The 14,343-nt window shown below is 50.2% G+C and overlaps 1 protein-coding gene across 1 annotated transcript in view; it reads right to left on the bottom strand.

Annotated features, from left to right (window-relative positions):
• Nucleotides 1–14,343, bottom strand: part of LOC140392263 (uncharacterized) — a 206,242-nt gene that overhangs the window by 5,820 nt on the left and 186,079 nt on the right. The window contains exons 105-110 of the mRNA XM_072477579.1: nt 13,678–13,839; nt 12,140–12,295; nt 8,340–8,495; nt 7,463–7,618; nt 1,462–1,614; nt 355–507 (exon numbers count right to left, since the gene is read on the bottom strand). Of these exons, the coding sequence (XP_072333680.1) occupies nt 355–507; nt 1,462–1,614; nt 7,463–7,618; nt 8,340–8,495; nt 12,140–12,295; nt 13,678–13,839 (936 nt within the window). The remainder of the gene's footprint in view (nt 1–354; nt 508–1,461; nt 1,615–7,462; nt 7,619–8,339; nt 8,496–12,139; nt 12,296–13,677; nt 13,840–14,343) is intronic.

Here is a 14,343-nt window from a genome sequence, read left to right as displayed (position 1 = left end):
GGTTAGCACTGCTGCCTCACATTGCCAGGGTGCTGGGATCGATTCTGGCTTTGGGTTACTGTGGGGTGTGGGCTTATGTACAGTGCTCTTTCGGAGAGTCATTGCAAACACGATGGGCCGAATGGCCTCCTTCTGCACTGTAGGGGTTCAATGGAAATAGGTGCCTCTGCCCTCTACTGGGGTTTATCAATCTGTCCACTGCAGTCTCGTGTCCATCAGTGTCTGTCCTCTGCAGTCTAGGGACCAATGGACTCCTCCCTACCAGTCTTGGGTCTATCGGAATCTATCTCCATGTGGTTGTTGCCTATTTCCCCCAGTTTATTGTCACAGTCACTCTCTCAGACCCGGGCTCACCTTGTGTGAATGAGTAGAGACATTTCTTGCCACATCCAATGTCACAACACTGTTGATAAGCGCGACAATCATCATCATCCTCACAAGACTGAGTCACGTTTTTCTTGCAGAGAGACAACACTTTGGAAACTTCTGGACATTTCTTTGGCAAAACTAAATAACGTAAAAATCTAAATCAGTCAAATGTCAGAGGACATCTCATAAAAATCTCCAAACCTCAATTACAGAGTAAATTAAGGTGAACAGTGCCCCCATCATACACTCCCACAAGATGTGCGGCAAGGGGTTAGACACAGAGTAAATCTCCCTCTACACTGTCCCCATCAAACACTCCCAGGACAGGTACAGCACGGGGTTAGACACAGAGTAAATCTCCCTCTTCACTGTCCCCATCAAACACTCCCCAGGACAGGTACAGCACGGGGTTAGACACAGAGTAAATCTCCCTCTTCACTGTCCCCGTCAAACATTCCCAGGACAGGTACAGCACGGGGTTAGATACTATGCAAAGCTCCCTCTGCACTCTTCCCAAACTTACAGTCCCAGGTCAGGAACATCACAATGTTACATATGAGTAAAGCTCCATCTGCACAGTTCCCATCAAACACTCCCCGGGCTGGAACACAACGGGTTTTGATATACAGTGAAGCTCCATTATCATAGATTATCATAGAATTTACAGTGCAGAAGGAGGCCATTCGGCCCATCGCGTCTGCACCGGCTCTTGGTAAGAGCACCCTACCTAAGGTCAACACCTCCACCCTATCCCCATAACCCAGTAACCCCACCCAATACTAAGGGCAATTTTGGACACTAAGGGCAATTTATCAAAGCCAATCCACCTAACCTGCACATCTTTAGACTGTGGGAAGAAACCGGAGCACCCGTAGGAAACCCACGCACACACGGGGAGGATGTGCAGACTCCGCACAGACAGTGACCCAAGCTGGAATCGAACCTGGGACCCTGGAGCTGTGAAGCAATTGTGCTATCCACAATGCTACCGTGCTCCATGTTCACTGTCACATTCAATCTTGGCCCTTCCTGCTCAGTCTGTGTGGGATTCTCCCATGAGAGCGTGTCTGCTGCTCTGTAACTGATGCTCACATTTGTTGATGAATGTTGGGACACATTTCGCCCCACAGCTGGTTTTGCAGCACATCTGCCAGATGTCACATTGGGTGTTGTTGCTGCAATCATTCCCTAGTGTCATGTCACACATCATTGTGAGTCTCCTGGAGACTGGGCACGTTCCATTCACTGAAAGATAAGAGGAGACAGAATCACACCACAGTCATCACATCAGTGTGGGACCCTCCCAACCCCAAGAGCACTGGGAACTAGATCCTGCTCTGTGGCTCCCCTCCCCAGTGAACTTAACACACTGTCTGTGCCAGAGCTTTGGTCACTCTGATCTCCAGAGGGCAGACTAACAGTCACACAAAATATCTGATTGTGGTATTACAAACACCGGACCAGACCCCGACGTTTTCTCGGATACCAGACAGAAATCCCAATTTGTTTTTTAAAAATTTGTAACACGTAAAGGAAAGATATTTCGCTCCAGGAGTGATTCCGTATAAAAGGGTGTGCTTTCCTGCGCTGCAGCCATTCTGGATCCAGCTGCAGGAGGCACAACACCTTGTTCAATAAAGCCTCGATTGTTCCACCATTCTCGTCTCGTGGTAATTGACGGTACATCAATTTATTGAACGAGATTTTAAAAGATGGATTTCCACATCAAACCTGATCGGCTGCAGCTGACCCGTCACGCAGCCAATGTCACGTCCACCTTCGACCATTGGCTAGCCTGCTTCGAAGGCTATGTCTGAGCAACCACTGAAGAACCCTCGGACTCGCAGAAGCTCCAAATCCTCTACTCACGGGTGAACATAAAACATTACAGGCCCTTCGGTCCTCGATGTTGCTCCGACCTGTGAAACCACTCTAAAGCCCATCTACACTATTCCCTTATCGTCCATATGTTCATCCATTGACCATTTGAATGCCCTTAGAGTTGGCGAGTCCACTACTGTTGCAGGCAGGGCATTCCACGCCCTTACTACTCTCGTGCTAGACATCACCATCCGAGGAAGAAGGCTCTCACTGTCCACCCTATCCAATCCTCTGATCATCTTGTATCCCTCAATTAAGCCCTGACATTTTTCCCCTCATCCGGGATGCGCCCACCTACTCCGAAGCGATGACGATCCTGAAGGGACATTACGTTAATGCCGGTGAATCAAGTGTACGCCAGGCACCTCCTGGCCACGAGACAGCGACTCCCCGGGGTGACTCTGGACGATTTCTTATGGGCCCTACAGATCCTCGGTAGGAACTGTGACTGCCGGGCAGTTTCAGCAGTCCAACACACCAAACGTTTAATTAGAGACGCACGTCACGGGCATGATGTCTACGTACGTCCGCCAGCAACTATTGGAAGGGCTCGATCTTGCGGGGACTAGGCAGCTTGCTAATTCATTAGAAGTGGCCACCCGTAACCTGCAGTCCTACACCCCCAACAGCGCGACACCCTCGTGAGACACACCAGCTGCCGACTCCAGCTCACCACAAGCTTGCGCCTCGCGGCACCCAGCCAACTCTGGAGGACCCGTGTTACTTTGGTGGACAAAGCAAGCACCCCAGACAGCGCTGCCCGGCGCGGAGCGCGACCTGCAATGGGTGTGGGAAGAAAGGGCACTTTGTTTCCGTTTGCCAGGCCTGGTCGGTCGCCGCCTTTTCCAGGCCCGGCATTTCTACACTCCCCACATGCGGCCCAGGGGCGCGGCCATCTTCCCCTCCGCAGGCCACGTGCGGCCCATGGGCACCGCCATCTTCCCCACCGCAAACCACGGGCGGCCCGTGGACGCCGCCATCTTTGATGCCGCCCACCATGTGCGCCCCATGGGCGCTGCCATTTCGGCGCCAATTTGGACCGCGCAGGACCCCTGCTCGTCTGGCTGTTCACCGCCTACTGCCTCTGCCAATCACCCCGGGACCTCCAAGCATCTTCCGCAGCTCGCCTCCATCACCCTGGATCAGTGTCGGCCCCGCAACCTCGCGACTGCTACGACAACGGTGAAGATCAACGGGCACGAGACGACCTGCCTCTTTGACTCTGGGAGCACAGAGAGTTTCATCCACCCCACTACGGTAAGGCGCTGCTCCCTCCCGGTGCACCACATCACCCAGAAAATCTCCCTGGCCTCCGGATCCCATTCCGTTGAAATCCAGGGGTACTATATCGCGACCCTCTCCGTCCAGGGCGTAGAGTTCAGCAACTTCCGGCTCTACGTCCTCCCCCACCTCTACGCTGCCCTGTTGCTCGGCCTGGATTTTCAGGGCCATCTCCAAAGCCTCACTTTGAAATTCGGCGGACACCTGCCCCCCCTCACCGTCTGCGGCCTCATGACCCTTACGGTCGATCCACATTTCCTGTTTGCAAACCTCACTCCGGACTGCAAATCCATCGTCACTAGGAGCCGACGGTACAGTGCCCAGGACAGGACCTTCATCAGGTCTGAGGTCCAACGGCTTCTGCGAGAGGGGATCATTAAGGCCAGCAACAGCCCCTGGAGAGCTCAAGTAGTGATAGTGAAGACTGGGGAGAAGCACAGGATGGTCATTGACTACAGTCAGACCATCAATCGGTACACGCAGCTCGACGCGTACCCCCTCCCACGGATATCTGACATGGTCAATCAGATGGCGCAGTATCGAGTCTTTTCCACAGTGGACTTGAAGTCCGCCTACCACCAGCTCCCCATCCGCCAATACACTGCATTCGAAGCAGATGGCCACCTCTATCACTTCCTTAGGGTACCCTTCGGCGTCACCAATGGGGTCTCGGTCTTCCAGCGAGAGATGGACCGAATGGTTGACCAGTATGGGGTGCGGGCCACCTCCCCGTACCTAGATAACGTCACCATCTGCGGCCACGATCAGCAGGACCACGCCGCAAACCCCCAAACTGCTTAACCTCACCTACAATAAGGAGAAATGCGTGTTCCGCACCAACCGCTTAACCATCCTCGGCTATGTAGTGGAAACTGGAGTCCTAGGGCCTGACCCCGACCTCATGCGCCCCCTCCTGGAACTCCCTCTCCCCCATTGCCCCAAGGCCCTGAAACGTTGCCTGGGGTTTTTCTCATATTACGCCCAGTGGGTCCCTAATTATGCGGAAAAGGCCCGCCCACTCATCACGTCCACAGTTTTTCCCCTGACGGCTAGGGCCCGCCAGGCATTCAACCACATCAAGGCTGACATCGCCAAGGCCACGATGCACATGGTCGACGAGTCCCTCCTCTTCCAAGTGGAGCGCGATGCATCGGACGTGGCTCTGGCCGCCACCCTCAACCAGGCAGGCAGGCCCGTGGCTTTCTTTCCCCGCACACTCCATGCCTCCGAAAATCGGCACTCCTCTGACGAGAAGGAGGCCCAAGCCAGTGGAAGCTGTGCGGCGTTGGAGGCATTACCTGGACGGCAGGATATTCACTCTCCTCACTGACCAACGGTCGGTTGCTTTCATCTTTAATACTACACAGCGGGGCAAGATCATAAATGACAAGATCTTGAGGTGGAGGATCGAGCTCTCCACCTGTAACTATGAGATCTTGTATCCCTTTGGGGAAACTCAATGAGCCCCCTGATGCCCTATCCCACGTTACATGTGCCAGCGCACAGGTGGACCGACTCCGGGCTCTCCACTATGACCTCTGCCACCCGGGGGTCACCCGGTTCTTCCATTCTGTCAAGGCCCGCAACCTGCCCTCCTCCATTGAGGAGGTCAGGACCGTCACCAGAGACTGCCAGGTCTGCGCAGAGTGCAAGCGCACTTCTACCGGCCGGATACAGCACACCTGGTGAACGCCTCCCGCCCCTTTGAATGCCTCAGCATGGACTTGAAAGGGCCCCTCCCCTCCACCGACCGCAACGTGTACTTCCTCAACGTTATTGATGAGTACTCACGGTTCCCCTTCGCCATCCCATGCCCCGACATGACTTCTGCCATGGTAATTAAAGCCCTGCACAGCATCTTCACTCTGTTCGGTTTCCCCAACTACATCCACAGCGATTGAGGGTCCCCTTTCATGAGCGATGAGCTGCGTCAGTTCCTGCTCAGCAAGTGCATCGCCTCGAGCAGGTCGACCAGCTACAAACCCTGGGGGAACGGGCAGGTGGAGAGGGAGAACGGGACGGTCTGGAAGGCCGTCCTGCTGGCCCTGTGGTCTCAAACTCTCCCGGTCTCCCGCTGGCAGGAGGTCCTCCCCGACGAACTCCACTCCATCCGATCGCTCCTCTGCACCGTGACTAATGAGACCCCTCACGAACGTGTGTTTGCCTTCCCCAGGAAGTCCACCTCTGGGGTCTCGCTCCCAACATGGCTGACAGTTCCTGGACCCGTCCTCCTCTGGAAGCATGTGCGGAGCCATAAAACGGACCCTCTGGTGGTCAAGAAAGTCCACCTCCAACATGCAAGCGCGCAGTACGCCAACGTGGCACACCCCGACGGGCGCCAAGACACAGTCTCCCTCCGAGACCTGGCACCAGCTGAGTCCCCACCCACGACCCTTGACCTGACACCGCTCCTCCCCACCCGGGTTGCCTCATTCACCCCTGCGCCACTCACCCTCCCTCCAGCGAACCTCACCGCAGCCCCCACCCCAGCAGGATCCGTCCTCCCATTGGATCCACTCAGGGGTGACGGAGACGAGGACAACACGCTCCTAGAGTCGCAGGTGACCAGGTCGGCGCCCACATCACCACCAGGACTGGGGCGATCGCGGCGGAAAGCCAAAGCCCCGACAGACTTAATTTGTAATGTTCCTGCCACCCCCACCAGATTATTTTTTTTAAACAGGGGGTGAATGTTGTAACCACCAGTTGTGTTATATTGTATGAATTACGGGACTGCCCGTATGTTACAGGTACGACGGTAAATAAAGGGTGTCCTCTCCTGCGCTGCAGCTATTCTGGTTCCAGCTACAGGAGGCACAACATCTTGTTCAATAAAGTCTCGATTGTTCCACCATTCTCGTCTCGTGGTAATTACGGTACATCACATCAAACTGCATGACTTAATTGCGAAAGTTTATATACACTATATCAAATTATCTGCGGCCCAGAAATCATAACAAAAACCCATTAGTCTTTTCTTTGTATCAAAAAAGCAGGACCTGAAATAACAAATCTCACTTTTATGACATCTTAATTGCACATTCTGCAGCCACAGTGTCTGTCTTTATTGTTTTCAGGACTCTTAAAACATGTCACTGCAGCACATATACATAGACCCTACCCCAGACTCTCGAAATCATTACTGCATCAGCGCATATCATATATATATTAATTTCATACATTCATCACAGTGGGAAGCTGAAATACGTATTGTTCAATCTGACACCACACATTAGACTCAATGGACAGGGAGCAGGAGCAGAAATCCGGCATGATTCACCCCCTCCCAAAACCAGGGATCATTAGACTGGAATTAGTGCAGGGACATGGGCTGACTCACACCTCACCCAAACACAGGGGACACTGGGCAGGATTCAGGAGCAGGAACCCTGGGTCACTCGACAGGGATCAGGATCGGGAACTGGGATTATTCTCTCCTCTCCATAACCAAGTGGCCTCTGGACAGGAATCATGAGCAGAAACCCAGGCTGATTGACTCAACCTCCCTAATTGAGAAGTCACTGGAGAGGGATCAGGAGCAGGAACCCAGGACGATTCACCCCCTTCCTGCCCCAGGTGTTATTGGACAGGGATCAGGAGCAGGAACCCGGGACGATTCACCCCCTCCCTAACCCAGGTATTATTGGACAGGGATCAGGAGCTGGAAACCGGGAAGATTCACCCCCTCCCTAACCCAGGTATTATTGGACAGGGATCAGGAGCTGGAAACCGGGAAGATTCACCCCCTCCCTAACCCAGGTATTATTGGACAGGGATCAGGAGCAGGAACCCGGGAAGATTCACCCCCTCCCTAAGCCAGGTATTATTGGACAGGGAGCAGGAGCAGGAACCCGGGTTAATTCACTCAATACTCTAACCTATGTTGACGGGACAGGGGTCAGTGTACAGTGGGTGGGGACGATTCTCTCACCTCCTGTGAAACACTTGGGGATACATTTCTTGCCGCAGCCAGCATCACAACAAGTGTGGAAAGCATCACAATCCTTGTTGTCTTCACATGAATCTCCGGTACTCATCTGGCAGAAGATGGAAAGTCTGTCCTCAGTGGGGCACTGATCCGTTGGTTCTGAAGAGCAAAGGAGGAATTCACATTGATCCTGTGTCTTTCCCCACATCAGGGACATTTCAAAACGCTCTGTGTCAATGGTTCACTTTTCTTCAAAGTGTGGCAATGTTACAATCTGGGAGATGTTATGGGTAACGCACGCACAGCAAGATCCTACAATTAGCTTATGAGGTCAAGGCCCAGTTCTGTCTGAATCATGGAATGTTCCCAGCACAGAAGGCCACTTGGCCCATCGAGCTCATTCTAGCCCTCCACAGGAGCAGTCCAGTTGGTTCTACCCCACCCTGCCAACACCCTTCCCTGTACCCCAGCATTTCCTCCGTTCTGCCCTCATTAATGACAACCAGGGATTGTGGGCCTGGATAATGTGCTCACGGTCTGACAGTCCCAGCCCTTTTCAACACAGCCGAGAATATGTGACTCACACTCCGATTTGCCTAGATGTTAGTCAGAGAACCATTCGACTACGTAAAGGGCTCTCTAACACATCAGACTTCAATTGGACCCATGCTTTTGCTCCTCAGCCTCTTTGAACAAAGGCCAACCAATCGTACCCTCCATTGACTGGGCCGACACACCTCCCACACAGCCTCCTATCACGGAGTTATTAGGCTGACACTGCAGCCTCCAATGAGTGCACTGAGGCTGACCAATACCCCACTAATTTTGTTCCATGTGACGACCCAGGTTACCATTCTCCGACTCTTGCATGCGCACTTACTTTTTGCCAGGCACTCTGGCACACATCTCGGCCCACACTCCGTCTTACAGCATGATGCCCAGTGCCCACAGGAATCATTATCCTCACAGGGAGCAGTGAAGTTCATCTTGCACACGTAATGCAGTCTGGATGAATGTGGACATGTCCCTCCGTGACCTGTAGGGAAGACACAGATTGACATCACTCACTGATACTCCTGACCAACAGACACCATTCAATGCTCAATGTCCCACAACCACAGCACGGGGTTCGATACAGAGTAAAGCTCCGTCTTGACTGTTCTCAACAAACACTCTCAGGACAGGTACAAAGAACAAATAGGAACAGGCCCTTTGGCCCTCCAAACCCGTGCCGACAAATGCTGCCCGTCTAAACTAAAATCTTCTACACTTCCTGGGTCCGTATCCCTTTATTCCCATCCTATTCATGTATTTGTCAAGATGCTCCTTAAATGTCACTATCATCCCTGCTTCCACCACCTCCACCGGCAGTGAGTTCCAGGCACCCACTACCATCTGTGTAAAAAAACTTGCCTCGTACATCTCCTCTAACCTTGTCCCACGTACCTTAAACCTCTTCCCCAAAGCTCCCTTTGAAATGTCCCCATCAAACACCCGCAGGGCAGTTCCAGCATGAAGTAAGTTTCAGAGCAAATGTCCCTCCACACTGTCCCCATCAAACATTCCCAAGACAGGTCCTGCAAGAGGTTAGATACAGAGCAAAGCTCCCTCCACACTGTCCCCGTCATACACTCCGATAACAGGTACGGCACAAGATTAGATACAGAGTAAAGTTCTCTCTGCAGTGTCCCCATCAAACAATCGAAGGACAGGTACAGCACAGGGTTAGATAGAATGTAAAGCAAAAAGTGCAGAGGATACCGGAAGTCTGCAGAAGGATTTGGATAGGTTAGGTGAATGGGCTAGGGTCTGGCAGATGGAATTCAATGTTGCCAAGTGTGAGGCTATCCATTTTGGGAGGAATAACAGCAGAATGGATCATTATTTAAACGGTAAGATGTTAAAACATGCTGCTGTGCAGAGGGACCTGGGTGTGCTGGTGCAGGAGTCGCAAAAAGTTGGTGTGCAGGTGCAACAAGTGATTAAGAAGGCTAATCGAGTTTTGTCTTTCATTGCTAGAGGGATGGAGTTCAAGACTCGGGAGGTTATGCTGCAATTGTATAAGGTTTTGGTGAGGCCACATCTGGAGTATTGTGTTCAGTTTTGGTCTCCTTACCCGAGAAAGGACATATTGGCACTGGAGGGAGTGCAGAGGAGATTCACTAGGTTGATCCCAGAGTTGAGGGGATTAGATTATGACGAGAGGTTGAGTAGACTGGGACTGTACTCATCGGAGTTTAGAAGGATGCGGGGGGGATCTTATTGAAACATATAAAATTATGAAGGGAATAGATAGGATAGAATCGGGCAAGTTGTTTCCACTGGTCGGGGAAAGCAGAACTAGGGGGGCATAGCCTCAAAATAAGGGGAAGTAGATTTAGGACCGAGATTGGGAGGAACGTCTTCACCCAAAGGGCTGTGAATCTCTGGAATTCCTTGTCCAGTGAAGCAGTTGAGGCTCCTTCTTTAAACATTTTTAAGAAAAAGATAGATACCTTTCCAAAGAACAAAAGGGATTCGGGGATATGGTGTACAGGCCGGAGAGTGGAGCTGAGTCCACAAAGATCAGCCATGATCTCATTGAATGGCGGAGCAGGCTCGAGGGGCCAGATGGCCTACTCCTGTTCCTAGTTCTTATCTTCTTATATAAATCTGCCTCTGAACTGTCCCCAGCAAACACTCCCAGGACAGGGACATTGCAGCGTTAAATACAGAGTAAAGATGCCTCTATACTATCCACATCAAGACTCGGCTATCTCTCTCCAGAAAAGCTGATGTGAACCGTGAAGGATTTGGTCAGAACAGAACTGACTCAATTTTGAACATCACAGAAATACGTAGACACCATTTGTATTTGGAGATCTTTAGATGTATCCTTCTCTTAAATCCGAGACACTCATTTAAGAAGTCTTAAATTACATGGATTCCTGACCGACAGAGGTAGGGTGTTTAGTCATGAGTATCCGAACATACGTTTAGACGTATCCGAACATCGCGCATTAGAAAGTAACTGAAATCCCGTCTAAATGTTTGAGACAAAGAAATGTAACCTTGCCTCGTGAGAGCTACTCGGACTCTTAACAGAGAAACAGATTTCCCTCTTTTGGTGGCTGAGCCTGATATCAGCTTGTAAGATAGTCTCTTCAGATCCGGAATACCTAAACACTTGCAATAACTGAAATAATTGTGCATTAAGGTGTGATGGGGGGGGTGGGGAGGAACAGAATCACAGATGCCCATTGCATGCTTGCCTATCTTATAATGGATACAAACAAACTGTTACTTTAATGAGACTTTGGAACAGTATGTGAGCAGTTCGGAATGGTACAATTCTTTAGATCATTATTATCCAATACTTTATATTCACTGAAATATAATGGGACTGCTTTAGAATGTCACATTATAAACTGTGACTATTGTTACACACTTACCTTGTGTATTCACTCTGTATTGTAGCCATGTATTTGTAGTATACTCACACTATATAAACGCAAGTATAACTTGTATTATAATTTTGTTATACCAGTATTATAAAATCATAGAATCCCTATAGTGCCTAAGGAGGTCATTCGGCCCATCGAGTCTGAACCGACCAACTGAAAGAGCACCCTACAGAGGCCTACTCCGCCGGCTTATCTCCTTTATCCCAACTAATCTTTAGACACTAAGGGGCAATTTAGCGTGGCCAATCCTCCTACCCTGCACATCTTTGGACTGTGGGAAGAAACAGAAGCACTGGAGGAAACCCACACAGGCACGGAGAGAATGTGCAAACTCCACAGCGACAGAGACATTTGTTTTGTTCATAATGGACCGTGTAGAGGTGTTACTACATGCCATAGTCATGTGACCTCTGCCATGAAGCATAGGCCTCGTGACAGCCATGTAACACTCAGCTCAAAAAAGACATTGCACTCGAAACACTATCGTCTTTGAAGTCGTAACATCACGTTGCCAAAAGGAGTATTCTGTAAAAATATGAATGTGTCCGATTACATCTGTTGTCTTAAAAGTAAAAAGGCCGAGTGCAGCTTTCAAGGCTGCTGTGAAACTGGCTGGAGCCTCATAGTGAGCTAAGTGATAAGGGCAGGAATACAGGCTGCTGGTGCCAGCCTGTTACAGAGGGGGTGGCAGCCATTAATCCATCCTCTGTTGGATGAAGGTGCCTCAGGCTAGCTAATTCCTGCATGACCTGTTACCAATTCTAAAGTCACAAGAGGAGACATCCCAAAAACTCAGGATGATAATGTCATCAAATACTTATTGGTGGAAAACAAGGATACCGAATGGTGGGGGTATGGGAGTATGGGAGGTAAGGTACAATGGGGCAAAGAGTGTAAAAAGCCGATGAACAGAATTCAATGCATGATCCTTGTTTACTTTTTCGAGTCTAACAGCCGACTGTCTCCCTCTCTCTCTCTCTCTAGAAATCCTGTTGTGAGTTCTATCCCTCGCTCCCTCTCTCTCTCTATCTCTCCAGAATGCCTGTGTGAGTGCTCTCTCTCTCCAGAAGGCCTGTGAGTGCAGTATTGGGCCAGGTGCTCTAATTGATCGTGCACGAGCCGAGGGTGTCTTAACATCATCAAAGACTCCCAGGACATGACAGCATAAGGTTACATAGAGTAAATCTCGAGGTAACAGAGACAGGCAGGTGAGGTTTGGACAGCCCATATTCCTTACCTTGAAAGTTGAGGTTCATCACACATCTGTTCCCACATCCAGCCTCACAACATCTCTGCCAAATATCACAATCATCATCGCTGGAACATCGATTTCCCAGTTTCATCTGACAAATGGGAGTGAGTCGTGATTCTGCTGGGCATTCAAAGACCTCCTCTGTAGACACAAGAACATTTTGGGAGTCAAATTGAACTGGTTCTGGAGAGAGACAATGGTCGCAGCATATGGAATAGGAGGAGGAAGAGGCCATTCGGCCCCTCCAATCTGCTCCGCCATTCAATAAGATTCATCACGGAAGAAAAGCTTAACCCCAATAATCCTGCCTGATCTATATTTCACTTGACTCCATTCAGTGTCCAAACATCAATCCATCTCAGTCATTCATATACTCAACAACTGAGCAATTCTCGCTGTGATGAATGTATACATTTCAGATGTATTGTATTCTAAGTATTTGGTGAAGGGATAAAAGCCAACATCACAGTATGTTCGAATGTTAGACTGCTGCAGTCATGGTTTTAAAAGAATATTGGTTTGAAAGACAAGGGGCGAGATTCTCCGACCCCCCGCCGGGTCGGAGAATCGCCGGGGGCTGGCGTGAATCCTGCTGTTGCCGAATTCTCCACCACCGGATATTCGGCGGGGGCGGGAATCGCGCCGCGCCGGTTGGCGGGCCCCCCCCGCTATTCTCCGGCCCGAATGGGCCGAAGTCCCGCCGCTAAAATGCCTGTCCCGCTGGCGTGGATAAAACCAGAGATCGCCCCAGAGATCTCTTTCTCAAAGAATAACTGGAAAGCAAGTATCCTTCTGACCAATTGGTATTTAGGGTGGATTGAGAGCTGGGATAGTCTATTTCCCTGTTGTTTAAGTGGGAATAAAGATAGCAAGTAAGGGTATTGTATTTCAATGTGTTGAGTAGTGTTGTTTTGGGGGTAATTGTGAACTATTTTTGGGTGTGGTGATAAAGATTATAATATTTTGACAGTAATATAGTTTTGTTTTAAAATACCAAACCCCTATTTCTTTGTACAATCGTCCCTGCAACAATGTATCCTTTCCTCACAGTCTCACCAAATAAAATAAACGATTGTTTTTTTCCAGTATCACAGTCATTGTTGGGATATGGTCTGGGATCGTAATCTGCGTCTCTGGATCGAGAATTGCACAGATTACCAACCCTCTCACCCCTGTCACAATCCTCTCTGCACTCTACAGCAACCATTTTTCCCCTTATATTGACTCTCATGCAACTGTCCTGACTCATGCGTCCTCCCTTCTCTCTCACGAGTTCTCTCTGCTTGATCAGGAACACTCCCCCCTGTCTCACGTGCCCTCTCTCCTCTATCATCTGCCCTCTTTCACACGTCATCTCCCCTCTCCCAAATTCCATCTCCCCTTTTCCATGTGCCCTCTCCACTCTCACACTATCACTGACCTGCTAAACTCCATCTTCTCTCACTCACCCTGTCCCCTCGAAGTCACCCTCTCCCCTCTCACAAACTCTACTCTTTTACAGACCCTCCCGGTCTTCTTCTCACCCTTCTTGTGGAAGGTGTAGACACATCGTTTCCCACAGTCTCCGACTTGACAACACTTCTTCCAGCCTGTGCAATCATCGTCTCTCTCACACTTCTCCGCCTCCCCCTTGTCACAGATGTGTTGCGTCGTGGAAGGTTCTGGACATTCCCTGTCACGCTTCCCTGTTTTAAAAACGAGAATGCAATGAGAGGCAGGTTTCGCAAATCAGCAACTAAAATACCAAGACTGTTAGAGATTCCAGGGACAGGGAGCGAGGGCAACATTCCAAGGAGGGATTTGAAAACAAGGATGATGATTCTAAATCTGAGGAAACCAGACCAATGGAATATTGTCTTTAATTTCCAGAGGAATCAAATTAAAAGGAGTGAAGTTTTGCTCCAGTTGTACAGGAACAATGAGACTGCGTCTGGAGCACTGGGCATGGTGTTGGTCTCCATACTAAAGAAATTACTTAAATTATATTCAGAGCCATTCAGAGAGGGCTGGCTTGACTGATTCCTGGGATGGAGGGAGGATTAGCTTATGAAGAAAGGGTGAGCAGTTTTGGTCTGTCTCCATTAGATTCAGATAAATACAAGATCTTGATGGGGCCGGTCAGGGTGGATGCTGGGATGATGTTGCCCCCTCATGGGGAAAGACTGTGACTGGACGACTGGAGATTAGGA

This window comes from Scyliorhinus torazame, chromosome 16 (genome assembly GCF_047496885.1).
Source record: "Scyliorhinus torazame isolate Kashiwa2021f chromosome 16, sScyTor2.1, whole genome shotgun sequence".
In the NCBI taxonomy this organism is placed as follows: Eukaryota; Metazoa; Chordata; class Chondrichthyes; order Carcharhiniformes; family Scyliorhinidae; genus Scyliorhinus; species Scyliorhinus torazame.
This window is presented reverse-complemented; position numbering and strand designations above follow the sequence as displayed.